Genomic DNA, 22,842 nt, shown 5'->3' with positions numbered 1-22,842 from the left:
CCCCCCCCCCTCAGTTCTTTATAAAACTAAAAAGCTCTAAAACAAGGCTCAATCTGAAAACTTTTATTCTCTTTAACGTTAATGATAGTGGTCTAAAATAACTGTAACCTTCTTTATCTGAAAAGACTGGAATTTTAGGAGGAGAGGAAAGCAGAATTGAGCTTACTGGTCTATCTAAAGGTCGGGAAGCAGGGATTAAATAACTGTGATAGGAGGATTTTGAAGGCAGAACGTAAGAATCCTGTGAGAAGAAAAATATCTGGAAAAAATTTGAAATGGAAAATAAGGAGGAGAGAGAGAAAGCAGGGTGAGAAAGTCTTACCAACTAGCTTGTTGCAGCATGTCAGTTTGGAGACTAGATTAATTTCTGTATACCAGTGTGCTTCTGCTGGATTAGTTTGATGGATTCAAGGGGTGGGAAATAATGCTTCTGTTTGAAGAAGTGATAAAACTGGAGGAGGAAATTAGGATTTTTTAAAAAATCCTTCTCTCCTAACACTAAATTACAAATGTAGTAGGCGCTGAAGCAAGATTTGATCAAGGAAAAGGTAGACCTAGAGGGTCTTGTGACTTGAAAGTAGAAATGCTAGAGGAAAATATAAAAGAACAGTGAAGTGTGGAGGGGAAGTCTTGGTTTTCTTTAACTTTCAAGTTAGTTAAAAGAAAAATGAGTATAATGTAAATTAAGTACGGTGTATTCTTGCCTCTTGTGGAAATTGAAATCTAAAGGTTTTTTGACTTAACCTTAAAAAATGTGACATTTAAACCAGTGGTTTCTTACAGAGTTTTGTTTCAGAGTAAGCATTGGTACTTGAGTATGTATCCCAAAAGAAATCCACTGTCAGTGCTGTGGTAAAATGGCCATACAAGCATTGTGTTTGTTTTTATGCCTGGTGGACAATAAACTAGTTTCCTCAAGCTACTTGAAATAGTCTTGTAAACTAAAGTGTCCTGATCAATTTCTCATTCCTATCTTATTAAAACTCAGTGAGGAAGTTGGGCAAACATGTTTTTGATCAAAGTGCTGTATAAACTAATCATCTACTCCATTAATCTTTAAGCTACTTCATAAAATTTCTGAGAAGAACCCCAGTGGGTTCCTGCTTTCAAAGACAGCTTCATCCCACCTGGATGCCAAATAGAGACAACAGCTCCACTGTGTGATGGGAGATTTATGGGGTCTAGAGAAGAGGAGACAGTTGGAAAGTCTTGTTTTTCTGATGTTTATCTGGCTCGCAGTTTCCTGGTGGAATAACTAGGATTGTTGAATTCCATGAATAGCTGGCTGCATCCAAAATTATTTGTGTATGCTACTCTATTCTGTATGTTAATGCCTGTAGTTTTGTTGTATAGTCAGTTCATGTTATATATGACAACCTTAAATGCCTCAGTGGTGTGCTTAATCAAAATTTTTTTTTTCCTGAAGGAAAAAAAATGTAGGGTCATAGCTCTGAGAAGTGAGTAATTTCTTGTTGGTTCTGGTGGTAGATGTCTGGGTGCTAGCTTTCTGTGACCCATTCTTGAGAAGAAGTTAAGCTGCTATCATACCGTACTCCTTTCATAAATATATTTTAAACTTCTATACAGGCTCTTTTCAGATTTCTCTTCTATTGAGTTTCTGCATATGCATCTTAATGAGCAGGAGACCTCAGATCAGTATTTACAGCATCTGCTTCGATGCTTGATCTGTGCAGCTATATTAAGATACATGGTTTTGTGCTTTATAAGAGACTTATTCAAGGAGAAGTGTTCATGTGATCCACGATATCTACTTGTTGGCAGTGGTAGGGGATGCTTTGAGCACTGTTGTAAAAGCAGTAGTATTGTGTTTTGGAGACACTGTGAAATATGCTGGTTTTGTTGTGACTTGAAAATTAAAGGTTTGTGTTTTACTGTGGAAAAAAGTACATGAGAAGTGGCCACTGCAACATAAAGAGCCTCCCTGGAGCGAGAAGCATGCTGCCTGTGTGGCAGTGGGATGATACCATGGGAGTAAGAAGTTGTGTTTCAAGAGATGGGAGATGGCAGTGTTGGAGGCGGTGTACCAGCTGGTTAAAGGCGATAAGGAGGAAATGGGATAAGGAGGCAATGTGACTGAGAAAGCTGGTAAGAGATATTAATCTGGTTGTACCAGCAATCTAGCCCAAAAGGGGCTGGGGGAAGAAAGTCCTCATCTGTAGTAACAGAAAGTCATAGTTGTTCTTAAAGCAAGTTTTTTTGTGACTGATGGGAAAATTAGTGGTCTCAGTCGGATCCTAGTGGACAAGTATCCTCACAGCAGAGGAGGCCACCAGAACTGAAACTAATTGTCACTCCTGTTGGTAGCCTGAGTGGCAAGGTGGGAGGAAGAGCTGCCCTCACCCCAGAGGTGGGCTGCTGACCATCACGATGGGCTGATGGCCGTGTGGGGAAGCTTGATCTGCAGGTGGTGCATTTGCTGTCTGGATTGTCTGCTGGTCTGTGAACGTGAGGTTATCTAAAAGTACCAGATTCCTGTACCAATTTAAGTGGAAAAACAAGACTAATGGCCAAATTTGTACTCCGTATTTTTCACTAATCGTGAAAAATAGCAGTTTTCTTCTCCATCCTCCTGGCTTTACCATCTTCCTCATATAACTGTGCTGACTTTTACTGATGGCTTCTTGTGTCTAATCATTTCTTAATGAAGAAGGCGAGTATATTTTATCCTGCATGGACTTCTTTCCGTCACTTGTTCCTGTTTCTTTCCACTCCAGGCAAAAAATATTTCCAGCTGAGAGGGGCTGGATGTGTCTCATTCCATAGCAATTGTAAATGACCCTACAGATTTGCTTGCAAAAAAGAACATATTTTCCCGTGGAGAACACCCTCTTTTCTCACCTAGAACACACTCAAGAATGGTTGTATGAGGCCAGATCTGAGGGGTGTCTGTCCCTGTACCCCATCCCCACATCCGGCCAAGAGCAGATGTCTATACAAGAGAATAGGAATGGGTGAGTAGGTGACACTTCTCACGTGAGTCTTATAAACGTGCTGCCAGGTCTCTAAGGTGTTTAAGTGACGTGGCAGAAGGATGTTAATAACTAAAAAGCAGATATTAACATAATCGTGTTGGGTCTGTGGGATGAACGGACCCCTTTGCATTTTCCTCTCAAACTGTTTTGATGGGAATGTTGATTACAGACAAGGTAAACTTGTTTGTACTTCATTCATTAATAACAAACTATAAACTGCCCTGCCTCTCCTCCCCACAGGCAAGGCACTTGAGGAGATGCCAGGCAATTAAAGTACTTAAGACAGTAATTACAGTCAAATATACAACAAAAATAAAATCACTGCACATGATTTTTTTTTATGCTTGGTTTTGTTCTCTGCATTTATTAAACCACAATTCTTGCCTCACGATTGAACAGGAATCTCCTAACTGGTAATACCAAAGTGTGTGTCAAGTTTGCTTTGGTTCAGCTGGGTATTTAATAACCTCTTTGACGGTCTTAGTATTGAATTCTTCACAGCTCAAACTCCTGCTTTTTAGATGGATCTTGGCATATAAAGCCAGCATGGCTCTGAGTCGGCACTGGTCAGTAGGGAGGTGATACCAATGCTCCCTTGAAACTTTTCCTTTCTTGCTTTTCTTGCTAGTTTTCTTATTGTATAAGGAGTAGCATCCCTCTGGTTACTGTGATGCTTAGGAGGTGGAAGACTGAATTAGGCTGAAGCGTTCAGTTAATAATCCATAGTTGGCTTCAAATATTTAAATTCGGCTGATGCATTTTAAACTTCAGAAATAAGTGTCCACAAACTTGGCTTGTTGTGAACCTATTTAATGAGTGAGCATCCTGCAGTATAAACGTGTGTATGCCGGCTCAATGTATTTTTAAGTGAAATTCTTAGTGACTTCAATATTCCAGATAAAGAACACTTTAAAAAGACAGAAACTTAGCTGTAATGAGATCCAGCTGGTGTGCATAAACCTTTCACATTACATAATTAAGTTGGTAAGTAATGTATGGAGAAAAGTTCTTTTTGCTTATTCTTTTGTACTGGAGTTTTACAAGGCTATATAAATACTGTAAGTATTTAATGGGGGAAATGCAGGATTAAAAGCAAACAGCAGATGATGTATGGTACAAAAATGTCATAAACCAAATGTGTAATACTACCCTTTCAGTATTTAATACGAAATGACTGAAACATGACAGTATTCTGAATGTGACCTACATTAAAATAGCTCTTATAAGAACACTTTCCAATTGATTGCTTTGATTAATGTGACTAGTTTAAAGGTAGATCATTTTATGCTGGATGATATCATTGCATGGATTCCTTTTGAGTAGTGTTATGACCAGTCTTTTTTACCTACATTGCTGTGGTATTAAAAGCAGGGTACGGGCTCATGGACTCCTTACCATAACTTAACAACCTGTTCTTTTAACAAACTGTAATTACAGAAACATAAACTACATCTTCATTTATTTCAACAGTAGAGCATGGGAGAGGAATGTGGGAAGGCATTGTTTGTGCCGCCATCAATTTAGTTGGCTGCCTTGCAGTTGTTTCATAAACATCCTAGAAAGCTCCTGAAAATACTGAATGTAGAATGTGCCAAAAATGGTTAAAATGCAAGACTTTGTCCTCCAACAGACAAGCCCTGGCAAATCTTAGCTTGATGTTTCTGCCCTTGGCTGGCCTCCTCCTTTGCGGAAGGCTTTTGCTCCCTTGCAGAGTCAGCAGAAGGTACCGTGTGCCTGTGCTTCAGCAGCTACAATGAACCCTGGTCAAGGGATTATTATTTTTGGGTGCTGTCGTCGTCTCCAGCAATTCAAGTTGCGGTGTTTGGTCTGCGAACTGGAACATGGGAGGCATGGGCATACGGTCTGTTTTGCCAGCTCTGCTATGGGGGTGGTAGCCTTGGGGAGAGGAGTGGTTAAAAAAGAGCAGCCCTAAATTGCACAGCTGTTTGCTGTGTGATGATGAGTCTGAGCCCTCAGCTGTCCTCATTTAAAGGGAATGAATGGTCAAGCAGGTATCATAATGTGTTTAAAGCTTAGGTGGTTGTTCTTGTTAAGAGTGTAATTTACAATAATTGCTGCTTTTAATAATAAACCAATCTATCTGAGATGTCTAAGTGCCCACTAAACAGTTAAATTGACAACTAATTTCAAGATGCTGTTACCAATATAGGTATATTGACCTCGAGCTGTTCAGTGGGGGGAATATTGTGGGGTAATTTCCATAGCAAAGGTGGATTACTCTTAGGCTGTCTTCTACAGACAGGAAACCAAATTTTGAGTTAGAAATAAACTTTCACTTGCCTGAGACTTACTCAATGAGAGGTGAAAGAAACATTCAGAATGTAAGTGAATAACAAATATGTTTTGGTTTTGTGGGTTTGTAAGTCCCCATAAATCAGTCAGCAAGTTCCCAGTCGTGACAACCACATGTCCCATGCTCTGACATTGCAGCCACCACAAAATTCAAGTGAAGGGTGCAATCAACCCATAATGAGCGGCAAGCCGAATGAGTGGCATTAAAAAAACAGGATGCCGTCTTGCAGATTTCTGACTTTAATTTTTTTGCAGGCTGTCAGTACCCCAACAGACTAAATCACCCTCCTTTTCCTCTGTGGGTCCCCACTTGGTAAAGCAGCAAGCAAAAATCCATTATGGGACTTTGTGGGAGAACAGTGGGCTGAAGACCTTTAATGGCTTATTCATAACGATTTGACATGGCTCAGTATTTTGTGTTCCTTGTTTTTAAGGAAATGCTTGTGTTAATAGGCATTTATCGTAAAATATCGCAGAAGGTGAAGTTGTGATGAAGAGTGATTCTCTAGTTTTTTCTCTCTGCTCTGGGGGGCTGAGGTCCCTACTGCTTCTGGTGAAGCCATCACAAAGAGCAGGGCCACACTGATGGGCAGCTGGCCTGTCTCAGGGTTTCCAGCAAGGGTGAGCTCTGGACATGCCACCCAGATGCCTCAGATTGAAAAAATGAGGATGCTGCTCAGCAGCCTCAGATCTCTTTACAGGGCTGTGCTTCTCCAACAGCTTGCTGCATACAGGACTTGTGAATAGCCAGTGGGCCAGCCCAAGCAGTGGCAGCAGTGATTGAAGATGCTCGTAGGGATGCCTGCAAGTGCCCCACACCTTGTGCGCTCCTACTGTGTGAAGCAGTCTTGATGGGAGTGAAGTGCGAGCTCGCTTCAGCCTTGGAGTGGCCAGTTCCAGTGCTCTGCTGGCCTCTATCCAAATGCTGGCCTGAACCGACCCTGCTTGGCTTGAGATCCAGAGGGATCACAGTGCAGCAGGAATAAGAGGCACTTTGTTCTCCATCGTAGATATGCTGTGATTAAACTTGATAGTCATGAGGCTAGATTTACTGCTGTGCTCTCACTGTTTTGCATTGCACAACAGCACAAACACCCAGAGAACAAGTGAATTTGATCTGCGTTTCCTAAGGATTGTGAAATTCTCCTTCTGTATAAATTTGCTGGCTGAATTTTAAACACGATTTATAAAAGGAGCCTTTCCTCTTATAGTAAACATGATTTCCCTTTCTGTAGGGCTGTAAGACCTAGTTCTTAGTCTGCAAGCTAACTTTTTCAGCATACTATCCTTAACATGGTTTTGGCTCATCTTCCCTGCTGCACACTTAATAAGTGAAGCTATTTAACTGAGATGGAGAAGGAAAATACTGTTTCTTCAGCATTTGGACCTAATACCGATGTACGATGTACAGGAAATGTAGAGCAAGGCAGGCATTTGTTTTGCACTGTTCAGAAGCTTTCTAAAATCCTCTGAAGTGTGCTGTGGTTCTTATTTTTGGTCCATTTCCTCCATCTGCCATTGCAAGTAGACTTTCTCTTGCTAATCTGCTGCCTGAAATACTCTTTGTTCAGGAAAGCAAGTCTCTTTCTGTTGTAATCAGGGCTAGGAATTCAGCTGCAGGGTCACTCTTGGTGCTGTAGAGTTCACTGACTACACTTTGCTTCTGGCAGTCCTAGCTTTGGCCCCTTTACACAGATCAATGCCGGGCTAACCCCATTTATTGCTACTACTGAATCAAAACTCTGCTTCTCCTATTTAATTTAGCTCAAAGTAGAAGTAATGCAAACAAGCGTCAGCATGGCAAAAGAGCCAGAAGAAAGGGAGGAAGGAAAAAAAGCACTCAGGTTTTTTTTTGAATTACATGTACCAAATGGTACCAGGCTTCAGATGGGAGGAATTAGTTTGCAGTGTATCGTTAGACCCTTTATAAAAAATCAATCATCATCATTGATTCTAATTTGCACGTGAGCATTAGAATTTATCTGGTTGTCTTCAGTTCCCTTTCTGCGTTTGAAGCCATGTAATTGCTACTGCTTAAGCTCAGCCATGCATTCAGATTTCTTCTGGGTTTCTTAGTCCCAGATGAATCTGGTTTGCTTTATTGTGCCCCCACTAGATAGACCTCCATCCTTATTACTAGATGCCTTACCACCAGTTACCACAGCATCAGCCTCCTAGAAACTTCCAGAGTTGTTTCTGGTCAAGTGAAGTTGCTGTTGGCAGAAGTGTATTCTTCTCGGTGAAGCTAGTTGGTGCTGAGTACTTTGTAAGGCTTGTCACTGTGAGATGGGTTAAGAGGTTTTGTTAAAGCAAGTGTGTGGCAGGTAAGACTCTGTGGCTATCAAAAACCATGGCTGCAGTATAATTTTTTTCTGTATCTGTGGCACACCTCAGTATGAGAAAGTGTTGGGATCCTCAGGACCTTACCTGAAGTTTAGATGACGAGACCTGTGCGGTGTGGTTGGCATCCAGCCACCTTTCCTGGCCAGGGCTGGAGTTACAAATTCCAGTCGCCACACCTCATTCCACACTGCTTGTCAAATATGTGGAATAAGGCACACACATACCCTCACCCTTTGCTGTCTTCTAGATTGAAGCTCTGCTCATTGTGCAAGGCAGCACTGATGGAAATCATGAGGTTTAGTGTTACTGCTGAAAAACAAAACAATCTTGCCATGCATCCTTCTACTCCACCCTTTCTCCCCTCAGAAAAACCTTTCCCCAAACTAATCCCCTTCAGTTTTTCAACTCCAGGGTGGTGTTCAGGAGAAATAAAGCACTTGGTTGAGTGTGTCTATAATAGGACAGAAGATGGCTGCCATGAGACAAATCTATAATTTAGGAATTGGTGCTGAACTTAATTTCTGCTACTCTTAACTAGATGATCACCACAAGACTCCTGAAACCTTTTCTGTTTGTTTCAAATGGTCTTTTATTTCTGACATTACAATTTATCTGTTCCTGAAGGCAAGTTTTTCAAGTATTTGTTCCAGAGGGGAGACCAAAGCCTGTCAACCTAAATGTTTGTTTTGGTTTTCGGTTGGTTTTTTTAACTTCACCACCCTTCTCCCTAGTCTTATTGATTAAATGCTGCCTCCTTCTGCCTGCCCTTTTCTTTTTCTTGCAGGCCTTTGTTATTTCAACAGGGGATGCTTTGGTTTCCAGCTCCCAACATGTGCTTTGCGTCTCTGTTGCCTCCTTTCCTTGTCTCTAGCAGGAATGGTAGTGCTTCAGCCTCTCAGCTTTTCTCCACTTCTATGCTGGGAAGGGAGCTGATGGTTTCCTGCGCTCCTCTGGACAGGAGACAAGTGTCGAGTAAAACAGCAGGAGACAAGTATCGAGTAAGACACAAGCTATAAGGCCTTCCTGATGTTTCCCTCAAACTCACCTGGTTCCAGATAAAATCCTTTGCAGATATTATCTCCCAAACTTTATCTGGAATTGGTCTTTTAAAGATTCCGGATGTGTCGCTGTATACAGTTGTCCCTTATCTGCTCTTTTATATGTCAACTCCTCCTCTTGTGATGGTTTCTCTCACTTTTCAGGCCTTTGTTGGAATGTGGTGGGTTTTTTGCACGTGATTTTTAAAATTATTATTTCACTGTATTTGGCGATTGTCTCTACCTGACACCTTCTCATACTTTTGATACTCAAACCAGTCTTTTAAAGACTTTCTTTAGATAATTCCAGTTCTTTTAGTCTTGTTTGTTCTTTAAAGGTTTTTTTTTTCTTTATTGAAGAAGTTGGGTGTAGTTCAGTTGTCAGTTTGCACCTGTAGAGGATGTTTCCCCGTATTGGCATGGTCTTACTGGTTATTACCACTCAAGATATTCAGCGAGTGAGTTTTCTATAGCTTTAGTTAGATGAAGGCTTCCCCCACTTCCCCACCAACCCAACAAAAGAGTTCTTCAAGCTGCCATTTGCCTTTTTATTTTTGAGCTGCCCCTCAGAAGCATCTAATGATATGATTCTTCTCTGGTTTTGGTTTCTGTGTCATAACACGGCTGTATCAGTACTATCAGTTTATGTTAATGTGTCTTTCTTGCTTTTCAGTTTTATTGAAATACATTGTACATTGGAGGCAATAAAAGCCAATGGCTAGAGAAAGTGAGATAGGCATTTCTTGTTGATTAACAGGCATAGTCTTTTCTGCTTCTTTAAACATTTACAGGTCCTGTTGTTGTCCAGGCACTGGTGCTTTGCATGTTAGTAATGACCAGAGAAGCACAAACGCAGACTTAGAAGCAGGCCATGCTGTCCAAAGAAATGTATGTTGTATAAGATCAAATACACTATTCTGAGATTATATGCACGGTCTGTTGTGGTGTCAGGTCAAGTAAAAGGCTTTTAATATAAAATAAAGAGTTTGGTGACCTAGTTAGCAGAAGTCATTCTGTCTACAACTAGATAGTGAATTACTGCTTCAGAAGGTTGGTGGTTGCAGTGATGGCTTCTGTTAGCGTACAGCACACAAATATATAGATTCAGGGTTAATCCAGTCTTGTGGGCAAAAAATGCTAAAATTAGCTGCCAAATGGATGTTTTTATCATATGAGCTACAATGACTGCTTAGAGAAATCCATACAGGTCTGAAAACAATAATAATCAAAATTGTATTTCTTAGCCTTGGACCCAAAAGTATCTTTTACACATAATGGAATTGAATGAACCAAATCTAAAATATGCTTTGTTCATATGCCATATGGTCATCATCTTGCCAAACACTACTCTTGCCTTCCAGAGCAGACTGCTGTGTTCTCCTTTCCTCAAATCCTGCCCTTTGCACTAACCAAGAAAAATTGCTGCTTGACCCCCATAGTCATATGCCCACTATTCCTTTTCTCCCTTCATCCCTAAATGCTTTCCCAGCATTTAAGAAAACTTTGAACACCAGAAAAGAGGTAAATTGAACTAAAAACTTTAATGCGCTACTGCATTAAAGGAGACTTTTGAATTTAACCACAGCTGTATTAAACTAAATTCAGGATTTAAGCCCCTTCCTACCAGACACCAAAAAGCATACCTACTTCTCAGAGGGATTTAAAATCCAAAGATGGACAGATTTTAGTATGGTGCGGGGGTAGGGAAGTATCTGGGTCACTGACAGTTTTTGGTTCAGGTCCCGTGTGCTGCATGGGTAGCCCATTTCCAGAGCTCTGGGGAGGCACTCATCTTTGTGTGCTGCCTCGTACGTGTATTTTTATCAAGAGGCTGTTCCCTGTCCCTGCATTGGGAGCACCTGTGTGGTGTTGTGCCGACTGTCCCGAGGTGTTAAGTAACCCATGTGCGTTTTGAAATAGCTAATGATAATACGATTTCTCTCGTGATAGTGTTTAAGCTTTTTCATTCTCCTGCTTGTTATGAAATCTGTAGGCTGATAATTTTAATGGGAGTTACAGGAGGAGAGGAAAAAGTCCCAGCCAGCCCTGAAAATGCATGGGATCGAGCTAGAGTTGAGTAAACGCTCCCTATTGCAGTCTGTCTTAACAAGGACTTCCAAAAAGCCTGTCATTTCAGTAAGTTCAGCTTTTACCCTTTCCTTGCACTGTCCTCCCTCTTTGGCAGTCTCTCTACCTCTGGTGGTGTTTCAGTAGATTATAATTTTTGAGAGGTTGTTGCTTTGCTACATTCAGTTTTGGAGACCTGCTGGGAGGGGAGGTGGATGGGAGAGAGGAGGAAAATGCAGCAGTGATGTAGGGATCCTGAAAGTGCTTTTTACCCATAGCATTGCATTATATCAAGACTGGAGTGAGGGGTGTATAATTTAGGATTACAGTTTCACACCGTATTTCTAATTCTCTACCAGCCTGAATTCTAACTATCAAAATTACAGTTCTGTTTACATCTACATCATAAATTAGATAATTACAAATGTATGGCTTTAAAGCCCTTTTGTGCCTTTTTTCTGCAGTTAGGTTATAGATGAAGCTGTCTATCTGTTTTATTGTCTAGTCTCATAATTACTAAGTGGGTGCAATGTCTTCAAAATTACAATTCCGTCTGAGAATATTGTATTATTGGTTGATGCAAGAAACATCTGGAGAGCACGTAGAACTCTTGTGTGTTATAACATTTCAAAGACACAGTTTTATCGGATCCTTATAAATTTGTCCCTTTTTCTTCTTCATATGGCAGGAAGAGCTAATAGAGGCTTTCTTGTGTTTCTCTTAAGCCTGGTAAGGTGATTCTATACATAAAATTCTTGAAATAGTCCAAAGGTGTTTTTTTGCTGTTTGCATGTTCAGTCTGAAGTAGATAATGTTCTGTCGATATGTCCAAAAACACATCTCCTCTAGATGGGTCAGTATTATCTCTTTCTCTCCTAGGCAAATTAATAAACCAAATTTTAAAAGTGCAAAGGAAAGCAGGCGGCTGGCTGATTCAAAGGGAGAGGCTATGTTTTTCATCACCACCCTTTCAAAGCCTCTGAATCAAAAGAACCATTGGATTGCGAAGGCAAGACCTATGCCACACCAGAAGCTCCCAGTTCAGCAATTTTCCCAGGGTAAAATTATAACTCATGTTTCCTCAGCACAGGCTGTAACTGGCAGCGTTCCTTCTACTTCTAAGGGTGAAATTGCTGGGGGGGGAACAGACATCTAATGTGCCTCTGGAAGTTTTACAATGGGTGTTAGCCTCCCTTTGTGGAAAGGTAGATGTTCTTCTGGAACATACCCAAGGGCAGGTGCTATTCAAACTGGAGTGTAAATTAACTTCAAATAAGGCAGTGTGGGCTTATTTTCGTTCAGTTTGTGAATCAAAACTAAAGAAGAAAAGCCCATTTCTCAAATTCTGACAGTTCATGATGATCTTTCAGTTATCCCACTGAAGTCTGCATTTTTATGGGTCTTTAAAATCTTCAGATATGACTGCAATTCAAGATGTTAATCTTTATTCATGTACTACTGATAGGATCTTAACTTGTAAACAAAACAGACAGATTTTAGCAATGCTTGTTTTTTGGTGTTGCTTCTCACCAGAAGATTATCGGACAAATTGCAGACTCGGTCCGAGAAGATGTAACCAGTTGGTTTCTTTCCCACTCAGATTTTGACACCATCTTTAAGGATTTGTTTAACTTTGCATTCAAATGTACCAGCATGGTTCTGGCAAACAGACATCTTTTCCTTCTAAATCCAGGAGGGAGTGGTGTTTTTTTTTTAGCTTGTCCTTTTCTTATGTAAAGACTCTTACAAAATAAGCTCAGAGTGCCTGCTAGAAGTGGATAAAAGGCAACAACACTTGAGTGAGAAGTCTGACTAAAAATTACATTATATCTCAACCTATGAGGCATCCACCTGAGAACAGTTGGAAGATGGATTCCAGTGCCCCTGTCCCTTCCTGTGTCCATTCCTGCTCTGAACCCCACCTGCATGCATTGGGTGGAGGTGGCTGTTGCACACCTGTCTTCGCTAGTGCAGGAGATGAGCTGGGAGATCCTCCTTACTTCATGGAGGTAACAGGAGCTGTCTGCTTCTCAGGGCTCGGCTGTTCCCCAGGGTCTGGAAAGAGTTGCCTGAGCTGCTGCCTCTTTCAGGGAAGGAGGCATAGACTCTGTATGGAGCCCCAGAGTATATATGTGTTATCTGCAGAGGCAGTGGCAGGCCACACCTCAGCAAAGATGAAGTGGTCCCAGGGTATTTGGATCGATGCTGCTCACTGGAGTGAATGAAGTCTTGTACAGAGAAGAACGGGTCTGTCATCTCTGTCCTTTGCCAAAAGGTGAAACTTGCTTTGTGTGCTTGCTCTCCTATGAAGTACAGGTAAATTTATGTTGTTTCTGCTACCTGAGGTTTGATAGAGGTAAGAGAAGAAAAGCAACCTGAGGTTTGATAGAGGTAAGAGAAGAAAAGCAACCTATTTTCCAGGTTTAAAGGAAAGTAAATGAAACTGTCCTCAGGGCAGCAGAAGCAAAGACTTTTGTATCAGCTGTAGTGTTGTGGGCAGGGCTTCCAGGCTGCTAAAGGCTCTTCAGACCTGGCAGCCTCTTTCCCAGGGACTGCTCATGTTTTTAATAGCATTTCCTTGTTGGTTTGTTTTTTTTTTAAAAAGTGTCCACAATGACTGCAGCCTTTCTCTGCTCAGACTGGGGGATCTCTTGGCACGTACTGGTTTGTAACAGTTTCTGCAGTATCTGGCAGGATCCCCCTTTTGCCTGTGAGAATAAAGCAAGCTGAGTGAAGGTCACTGAGGTGCTTTGCTATACACATCGTGAAATATTTTGAGCTGGGCATGTCCAGTTACAGAAGGCTCAGGCTGGGGAGTTATGCTTCCTTTTGATCACTCCTAAATCAAATTTATTGCTAGTTTGAGTAGAAACCGGTGCAGAACAGACAAGCTCCTGGTGGAACAAGCAGCCTGAAATGCCAGGTATCCAGTCTGCTCCTATCATAGGGTACCATTAGAAGCAGCACAGCAGGTCTGTTGACCTTTGGTCCAATGTCCTTCTGCGTCTAAACACTGCATCCTCCAGCGTGGTTAGGGGATGTTTTTGCCTGCTGCATTCTGGGATAAACACCCTGTGATTATACAGTGTCAGGTGGGCAGTGGTGTTGCTGTGCAGTAATTGAGAGCAGCTTTCAAATCCAGTTTTGCTTGTAAATTACATGGTCGCTTTTACTGAGTGAGAATCGAATCAGTATGTCTGAAGACCGTAGAAGTTGTCTACTTCCTTTGTGAAAGCCAAAGTAGCTAGTGGGAACTATGTGTGTTCGGTGGTAGTGAGTCTGAGCTGGACCCCCAAGTTATATGTGGATTTATTTTTTTTTTAATAGTGCAGTGGTTGGATATATGCCAAAGATCCTGCTTGCGTTATGGGCTTAAGTCTTGTCCCATGTCAGCCACATGTACCACTTGCTTGACCAAAGCGTAGAGGGCGTGCACAGCAAGGCATGGGTAGGCAGTGCAGAAGAACAGTGCTTTATTTGCAGGGCCTGAATTTAATAAATGAAAACATTTGGGCTGACCTCAGCACTGCTTACCCAAACAAGCAAGGGGCTGAGTTAATCTTCCATAAAGAGTACAAATTTATAGAATATCTTGAGGGTGGTATTTAACTTTTGTCTGCAGTTTCAAGTCCTAGGGGGATCTTCAGAGAAGTTTATAAGCACTTGAGAAGATACATCCCGCCTCTGTAAACTTGACCTCTTCCAAACTTTGGACTGCCTTTGCTGCTGTACTGGTATAAGCACAGGTCTTCATTTGACTCCTGCCCTTATCCCTAAATCTTTCTCCTCCAGTTAATTAGAGACTTTTTTCTGAAGGTCTCAGTGCCCGGTTTCTGGTGATGGTTAGAGCTATTCTGCCGAAGATAGCTATGTGCTGCAGACTCAGCTACTGGGCTCTGGGATTCTCAAAGTGTCTTCAAGTTCTTGTCCAAGGGCATTTTTAACTGTCCTGCGTCTTTAGGTAGGCAACTCTCTCCATCCAGCACAAATATCTCCTCCCCTCAGCCCCTTGCCTTGCAATTTGGTTCTCTGCACCTGTGGCATTTATTCTAGGTCCTGATCAGCTCTGATGAAATCCCAGCAAGATTCATTTTACTGAGGAAATGCAACCACAATCTCTCCAGCACTTGCATCATTGAGTGGCTGTAGTGCTCAGCAGCACCAGCATCTTGAGGAGGCAGCAGCTGTGAGCAGCCAGCATGTGGGATGTGGAGCCAGGGACCCCTGTCTTGAGGGGCCGGATCGGCGCTCCACCCTGGGGCCAGTGCCTCTGGGACAAGAAGGATGTAGCAGTGAAAACTGTCCCGTCAGGTAAGTGCTTCAGTCACCACTACTACAGTCACTCTGGAGTGACAAGACGTTGTCATCTTTGTAGGCCTGATCTGTATTTGTGCTATTGCAGGATACAGAAGACAGCTTAACATGGTTCCTGGCACCTCCAGGAAAGGGTTTCATCCAGGGCTTTGTTTCGTGGTGGCCTATACCTTACACCCTCGCTATGACGGACCCCTCTGGGCGTCTCTGTCCCCTCTCTCAGGAAGCCTTGTGGCATCCACCTTTCTAAAATTCATTACTGCATGTATTTCTGCAAATAACATCGAGTGCTACAAGCATGGCACTTGTGGTAGGAGGAGTGAGCAGCTGCTTGGTGTAGTAGTAGGTATTCTGTTGTGCTTGGGTGCCTCAGCATCTCAAGAAAAGCTTCCTACGTCTCAAGCTGTCCATTGTATTTGATTGTCTTGCATACAGTAATTTGACCTTCTGTCGCATGTTGCCAGACAGTCGGGATTTAAAATGAGGCTTTTACTCCAGAGGTCTAAAATGTTACCTCTTGTACTACTGCTGTGTCTCAGGCGACCTGGCATCTTGTCTTACTGTGGCACTGAATTGCAGCTGATAGTGTTTTGGGCCTGTTTCTCATGTGGTACTCAATTGTTTTGGAGTTTTGCTTTATAAACATAATTCGTAATGTTCAGAATCAGCAATCCTAAAGCTTGCAGCTGTGAGGGGAAAGAGCAGTTGGATTATATTGATGAAAGGCAAAACATGACAGTGCAATCGGCATATTTTCACTAGGGAAAACAATTTGCAATTTCTTTGTTTTGGCAGAACCAGTGGCACCAGTACAGCCCAACCATGTCTTCGGAGAGCTACCAGCCATCGGTGTAAGGGTGAAGAAGCAGAAGAAAAAGCATGGATGTGCTCATGTGTAAAGACTTTTTGCCAAAGATCTGGGCAACGTCTTTGTGCTTCTGGGCTCTTCAGAGCGAAGGTGAAGAGGAGGCACCGCAGTGACACACATGCCTTCAGAGACCAAAATGCAGCTTGCACGCTCTGTGTTGTGCACGTGGTTGTCTTTGACCACCTCGCAGGGCTCTGTCAGAGGGGCCAGCACAAGCTCGTGTCATCTGTGGATGCAGCGTGCCATAGCCAGAGAATTTGGTGTGAAGACCTCGCCAGCCCACAGAGGTGCCCATGGTGGGATTTTTGTTCCCTTCCAGCAGGACAAGCACCTGGGATTCCTGGATGCATAGCTCTGTATATCTGTCTGCTTGCTACACCTTCCAGAAGTGCTCTTTGTACTATACTGATATTGTTTATGTTGAATAAATGCTTTCTCCAGACTCTTTGTTGTGGCGACTGTTCTTGCTGAATTGAAAAAAAGTGGGGGGTACTTGTTTAAGCATTGTGGTGAGACATGATCATGATTATGTTTTTTAATCTTTAATGAAATGTTTGTTTTGAAAAAGCATATCCTCAGAATGGGGACACTTGGGTGGGAGCCAAATGTGAGAGTAGTCCTAATGTTCCTGGTTTGGATGAAGGACTTGAACTGGGCTTTCCCAGATCCCACAGGCACTCCTAAGCATCAGCCAGCTGTTTATTTCAGAGTTAGGAGCATAGTTGTCCATGATACTCAGGTGATTTCTGCTTTGTACTGAAGGAAAAGGGATTTGTCTCCAACTTCGGAAGTTTGTTCACTGTTTGGATTCATTCCCTGTACAGTGAGATGTATGTATTCAGAGGAGACTTTTCTGCTGGAAGTGGCTGATGTGGGTGTGCTAACTTCTGTTGCCAGCTGTTCCTGGGCACCAAGCTTTTGTGAGGAGAAACATCTCTCATGTCTTTCTGTTGTGAAAAAAGAGAACGCATACAGACAGATTTGATGCTTTAGAATATGCATGATTGTCTCAAATGTCTAGACTAGATAAGACAAGCTTGTACTCACCTCCCCCCAAAAAACGCAAGAGTTTGCAATGTCTAATTTTGAGGTTTTTCAGCTGTAATTGCATGGGCTGTGACAAGGAGCGCCTGGTCATTTTAGAATTTGATACAAAGGCCAGAGCTACAGTGTATTGAGTAGCACCTGCTTGAACTGGGCTGGCCCACGGGGAGGACGTTGGCTACAGGAACCCCAGCCAGCAATGACTTGACCCGCAACCTAAAATGATCCCCACAGTGCAGTGAGTCAAGTAGATGTTTTGTACTTGAATGTCGGTCCTCCTGTGAGTGAGCTTGGGTTGTCTTGTAGTGGCATGGGTTTTGTCAAGGTTTCTGACTTAAGAAGGGAACTGGAATGACTTTACTCAAGACCACAGAGTGTAAATAACACTTCTGAAACCACTGCTAATCATAGCAGTCTAACATGAGCTAATACTTTGAGGGGAGGAGGAAGCCTCCTGTCTCTTTGATTTTTGTACACTTAACAGCACATTGTAATAACTGGAGTTCTTCAGACATCTCTTGTTTCTTCTACCTTGCTACCAGAAGATTGACATGGTTCCTATGATGTTGTTCTTTGGTAGACCAGTTGCATAGGTGTGCATCTCAGCCCTACAGCTACTGTGTTTTTTCAACCCAGATGTAAAGGCTTACTCTTTAACAATTTTCTTGAATGGAGTTAGGGAGAAGGTGGTATAGAAGAAAAAGGCAGAGAGGAGAAGAGATCTGAAAGCTCTCTTCCATGATCTTCAGTCCCCTTTGGTAGAAAGACTTCAAAATCCTAAGGATTTTTTTAAATCCCAGGGAGGAGTTCAAGCAGGACTGCTTTTGCTTCTGTTGAGCCTACGGGAAGGTTTGCCTAGAGCACAAAATGAGAAGCAGGTTCAGGTATACTCAAAAGACCTGGGCCTACAAACTGCTTGTTGTTAAAAGACTCCTTTAAATATCAGCAAGAAAGTGGAGAAGCCTCAAACTGCTCTAACAGAGCAGTATTTCTGTATGCTGAGCCAAAACTGAAAAGTTTTATTTGACCTTAATTCCCTAAACCTGCTTTTTTTTTTTTTTTTTTTTAAAGTTGTTAGGGAAAAAAAATAATCTTTAAGTACTAATAATGATAAATGTTTTACAGTGTATTTGAAGTATTTTGGTCCATGGGAACTGTTGTAAAACCTGTGATTTTTTTGTAGGGTAAACATTAAAATATTTAAGAAGAAAAAGTACCAGGTGAAAAAGGGACTGTTGACAAATCAGGAAGGTCGCTGCCCATGCAGCCTGCACAGGCGCTAGCTGTACTTTGTGTCCCACTTGTGAATAAAGTTGGTGCGGTTCCTGAGGCAGACAAAAAAACTCTGTGATCTCCCGTGTGGGAACAGCCATGGCTGGGCTATAAACTCTTCCTGGGTGCAAGCCTCACCTGCCTGACACCAAGCACACCAAGAAAGGCTTCTGAAGAGCTTTTTGATCCTTTTTGTTGTCAGCTGTTCTAGATAGCTTGCTAGATCCCACTGACTTTAGTTTCTATGACTTGATTCTCTTCTCCTGTAACTGTTTCTAAGGAATTATATTTGTAATCGCTTTAGGTAGTAGAAGCTTAATTTACCAGCAGGTCCTTGTTCTAGCCACTTTTTACCTAAGCTTTTTCACTTACATGTTTGCAGTAATCCAATTCAAGCTCTGAAGAAACGCACGTTCCTTCAGAGAGACTGTTTGCCCCGTGTTATCCTTTCCATAGATGACCCACCAATACAGTGAGTTAACTAGTGCAATGATTTGACTCTGATGTGTTAAATTTCAGAGTGATCTTAAGGCTGTACCCATTGGATGGTGATTTTCTGTACTGTGGCTGTGCTAGTGGATTATGCCACATAAAAGAATCTGTTTTATTTAAGCACTTGGTTCTCAAATCCGCTTTCTGCTTTAATTTCTCTGGGGCAACTACAGAGAAATACCATTGCTCATTTCGAAGTGGTCTCCAAAACAGTGGTGAACTGGTTTTATCCAGTGAAATGTGTTTTGTGAGCTAAGGCTGGAACAAGGTTAGAATTATTGTATTTAATATCTAAACATTGAGCAGATGGGCGTTGTTTCTTGAGGCACAATAAATGCAGGTAACTTGAAGGGGGGATGTTGAAAAGGAGGAGGGTGAAATAAGAAAGCAAAAGGTTTTATTATAAAGCGGTTTTATTTCTTGGGAGTTTTAGTAGGTAAATTGTGTAAATGGCAGCTTGGTTATGTCTCATTTTTGGAAAATTTGGTTCCCTTTTCTTGTATTTTATTTTTTCCTTGTAAAATGCCCACAGTCCTTTGACCTATCTCCCATCCTGGCAGTGATGTTTATACTACACATTCTTCTACCATTTCATGCAGCCAGAGCTATCGCAGCTATGCTGAATGAGGTCCCAGCCTAACTACAATATTAACCCTGCAAATCTGTTCATTTTCTCCTGAGCAGCCCCAGGCAGGGTATAGAGGAGAATGTGTCCAATTGAAAAACTATTACAGACTCGGTGGTGCTGCAGTGTGCTAAATTGCAACGAGGCTGTGTTTTTCTGCCAGAGAGGATCCTGCTAAGGGAGGTGGTGGTGTCTGTCTCGTACAAGTTACAGAATTAGTTTTTTGGTGTAGTCTCAGCCTTTCTTGATGATTTTTTTTTTTTCCCAAACTGGTTGTCTGCTTTTAAGTTCCCTTCCTCACACTCACTGCTTTCTTCCTGCTAATCGTCCAACACGTGCTTTTTTTTTTTCCCCTGGTTGGTATCACTCCTTGCCTTCTTACTTTCACCTTAACAGTTGTTTTTAATTTTTTCTTCATTATTTTACTAAATATCATACTGCAGATCAGTAGCATCTTGGGTGGTGGTTGTACCACATAGCATTTATGGCAGACATTAGTTTTGCATAGCGTGTGTACCTTATTTTGTCTGGACTTGTCTTCATTGTGCTGCAGGCACCTCCTCAAGCAATTGTAGTGATTAAGCATGGTATTTCTGCAGATTTATATTAACTTCTGCTTATAAAGAAACAGAAGAAACCCAACTCTCCCCCTAAACATCTAAACTAGGTATTTTTCTTCATCCTCTTCATTTTTATCAGTATTTGACCTAAGCTTGCTTTTGCGTATGAAAGAAAATTAGTTAAGTACCTTGTGGTTTATAGATGCCTTTTGTTACATATTACTTGGATTTATTGTGCAACATTGGCCTGTAAATCATTTCAGTTAGACATTTACCTGGCTCATGTTGCCTTTATGGTTTGAGTCTTTAACAGCCATGAAAAATGGAGAAATTATGTTTTCAGCAGTGGCAGACTTTGCTGGTCTGAATACCCTGTAACTCTCTCTCATGGCCGTGCTCTGCTTCTGTGAGGTGTGCTGCCCAGCTCTGCAGAGATGTTTACAAGGAATCCATTACCTTTTGCAGCTGAAAGACGTGTCGAAAGAACAAAGAGAGTTTTGTGATGAAGTGTATCTGACTTCTCACTGCTTTGCTTACCTTTTAAATGTAAAACTTAGTAATTTGCAAGGGCTTTTAGTTCTCAAGGCATCCCTATAAGATTCCACCCGTACGGAGCTTTCCTTCAGTCGAAAGCGGGGTTGTCTCAAAACCGCTCTCAAATGCATTTCTATTTTAATCCCCAACTTTGAATGCAGCCTGCCTTACTGGCTCCAGCAAATCGCCCTGCCCTGCCCCACCCGCCGCGCGCACAGGCTGTGTCTGCTGTTTGCTGGCGTTACATCTCTTCCTTTGTGACTAAAAGTTGGTTTCATCAGCAAAGCATCGGCTCCCGCTCTGCTCTCGGAGCTCGCCTGCCTTGGGAAGTCGTTCAGACCTGCAGCCTATGCGGGGCACACGGGGGCATCTGTCGCCATACGTATAACTTTTAAATGGAAAATGTCTCTCTCAAAGGCTGTCGATGTCCAGTGGTCTGCAGTCCATGAGCAGTTGACTAGTCCAGGTGTTTCTGCTTCTGTTTCCGTGCTATGTGAATTGGGAGTTCGAGAGAAGAGTGTGCAGGATGGAGGAGTTGAGGGTTTGTATTTCTGTTCTGACTGTATGGCAGTGACGGAGGGCTTGGGAAGGAACAGAAAGTCTACCTGGGGTCGTCTTAATTAAGGGAAGTAGTAATTGTTCTTGCTCTTTCTGTCTGCAGCTCTTTCTGTCAGAACATTTATCAGCTCTTGAATACAAGAATGAGGGGGTTTTTTGTATGGGTTGTCTATCATGAGCAATATTCAGGAAGAGCTTGTTTTATTGAACATGATTTCTACTTTGTGGGTTTTATCATGGCATTTTCCCCTACTTATTTGAAACGTAGCCAGTTAAGACTCTTAGAGCTAGTTTGACTCTAAAAACTGCCAAATATTTGTCTGTGCTTTAATAAGATAAAAATCATAAGCTGAGACTATGAGCCAGTGCTATTGACTGGAGACTGTGGGTTTCTGTGAGGTTTTTAAGGACATCATTAACCCAGGTCTATCTCTCCACAGGACAGTCGGCCCAATATGTCAAGACCTCTGATCACTAGATCCCCTGCATCTCCATTGAACAATCAAGGCATCCCCACTCCAGCACAGCTCACAAAATCCAACGCACCAGTTCACATTGATGTGGGTGGGCACATGTATACCAGCAGCTTGGCCACGCTTACAAAATATCCCGATTCCAGGTAACTTTAAAAATCTTGTTCTGCATGTCTTTGGCAACTCCTTTTCTTCCATTTCACGCTTGGACGTCCTGGTTCTGTCTCAGAATGAAAAATATAGTTCCTTTTGTTCTGAAATTAAATTAGGTTTCTTTGTTTGTGGGAGGTTAGAGACTGAATTTTCTTTCCCTGCTCTCCTGTTTCAGAGATACGGCGCTCTGCAAATACCTATGTGTATGTACTAAAGCAAAGTCAATAGTAAAGAGCACATACTTTCTACCACCTAGAATTCTGGTTTTATGCCAGGGCACCCGTTCTGTGATTTATTACATTCGAAACTGTAGTGACACTGCGTTGAAGGAAAGGTGGGGGTGTTGGGGTATTTGTTTCTTTTGGAACCATAACCTCTCTCCTGTACTGTCAAAGTGTGATCTCAGATGTGTCACTTGAGGAAGGTTGAATGTAACAAAATATAGGACAGCATTAGCTAAATACTTTTTATAGAATCTTAGGACTTTTCAGATAATTAGACTCAACTCTCATGTACCTTCTGAATGAAACATTTGTGACTGGAAGCTTACTGGTATTAAGCAGTTAGAAAACTTCTGTATGTATGAGCAAGTGGTATATGTAGAGTACATGAAATAAGAGTGGAGCTTTAAGAAAACAGCAGTGTACTGAACACAGTGTGTGTGGATATTACATAGTGGTGATGGCAGATAAACACTGTAGTGATACTGTAATTCTAAGAGTTGGTTATCATTTAGCAGGTGTTGATTGGTATTAGTCTATACCTTGCCCTTCACCACCTGACCCGGCTCTAGAGGGAAGGCAGTGTTACCTTCATGGTCTTTCCAGCATTTGGGGGGTGGGGTGGTGGTGGGGTGTATGTGAGTTTCTTGATCCCACAGCTCTGACTTGCCTTTCCAGAAGGTACAAGGTGCACTTCTTGGGATATCATTTTGTTCTAAGCATGGGTTTCACTGGTACTACTACCTTTGAGGTGTTGCCTATGTAGTTTTAGATGGAACTGGAGTAGTGCTTCTGACACTAGATGCTGACTGGGCTAGAGGAAGAGAACAGTAAATAAAGACGTAAGAAAGAGAAACAGCTGGGCACATGGACTTTCTTAAGACAAATTCCTCAAGGCCAGGCAGAGGGAAATAACAGAAGCCATACCAAAGTGCAGGCCTGCCAGGAGAGATTGAAGCAAAGTCTAGGAAAACT

General features: G+C 42.1%; 1 protein-coding gene and 1 long non-coding RNA gene across 5 annotated transcripts in view; both read left to right on the top strand.

Annotated features, from left to right (window-relative positions):
• The window catches only part of LOC113477048, a 27,063-nt gene extending 10,693 nt beyond the window's left edge, over nucleotides 1–16,370 (top strand). The window contains exons 1-3 of one of the 2 annotated variants that reach the window (XR_003397832.1): nucleotides 14,204–14,714; nucleotides 14,807–15,064; nucleotides 15,863–16,370. This is a non-coding gene — a long non-coding RNA (uncharacterized LOC113477048). Of the gene's footprint in view, nucleotides 1–14,203; nucleotides 14,715–14,806; nucleotides 15,065–15,862 lie in introns of those variants that run through there. The other variant, XR_003397833.1, reaches the window with a different exon arrangement.
• Nucleotides 1–22,842, top strand: part of KCTD1 (potassium channel tetramerization domain containing 1) — a 99,184-nt gene that overhangs the window by 43,310 nt on the left and 33,032 nt on the right. For 2 of the 3 annotated variants that reach the window (XM_026843126.1, XM_026843123.1), the window contains exon 2: nucleotides 21,461–21,639. In XM_026843126.1, the coding sequence (XP_026698927.1) occupies nucleotides 21,476–21,639 (164 nt within the window). In that variant the 5' untranslated portion in view covers nucleotides 21,461–21,475. Of the gene's footprint in view, nucleotides 1–20,753; nucleotides 21,004–21,460; nucleotides 21,640–22,842 lie in introns of those variants that run through there. The other variant, XM_026843125.1, reaches the window with a different exon arrangement.

This window comes from Athene cunicularia (genome assembly GCF_003259725.1).
Source record: "Athene cunicularia isolate RWA chromosome 2 unlocalized genomic scaffold, athCun1 chr2_part1, whole genome shotgun sequence".
Lineage (NCBI taxonomy): Eukaryota > Metazoa > Chordata > Aves > Strigiformes > Strigidae > Athene > Athene cunicularia.
This window is presented reverse-complemented; position numbering and strand designations above follow the sequence as displayed.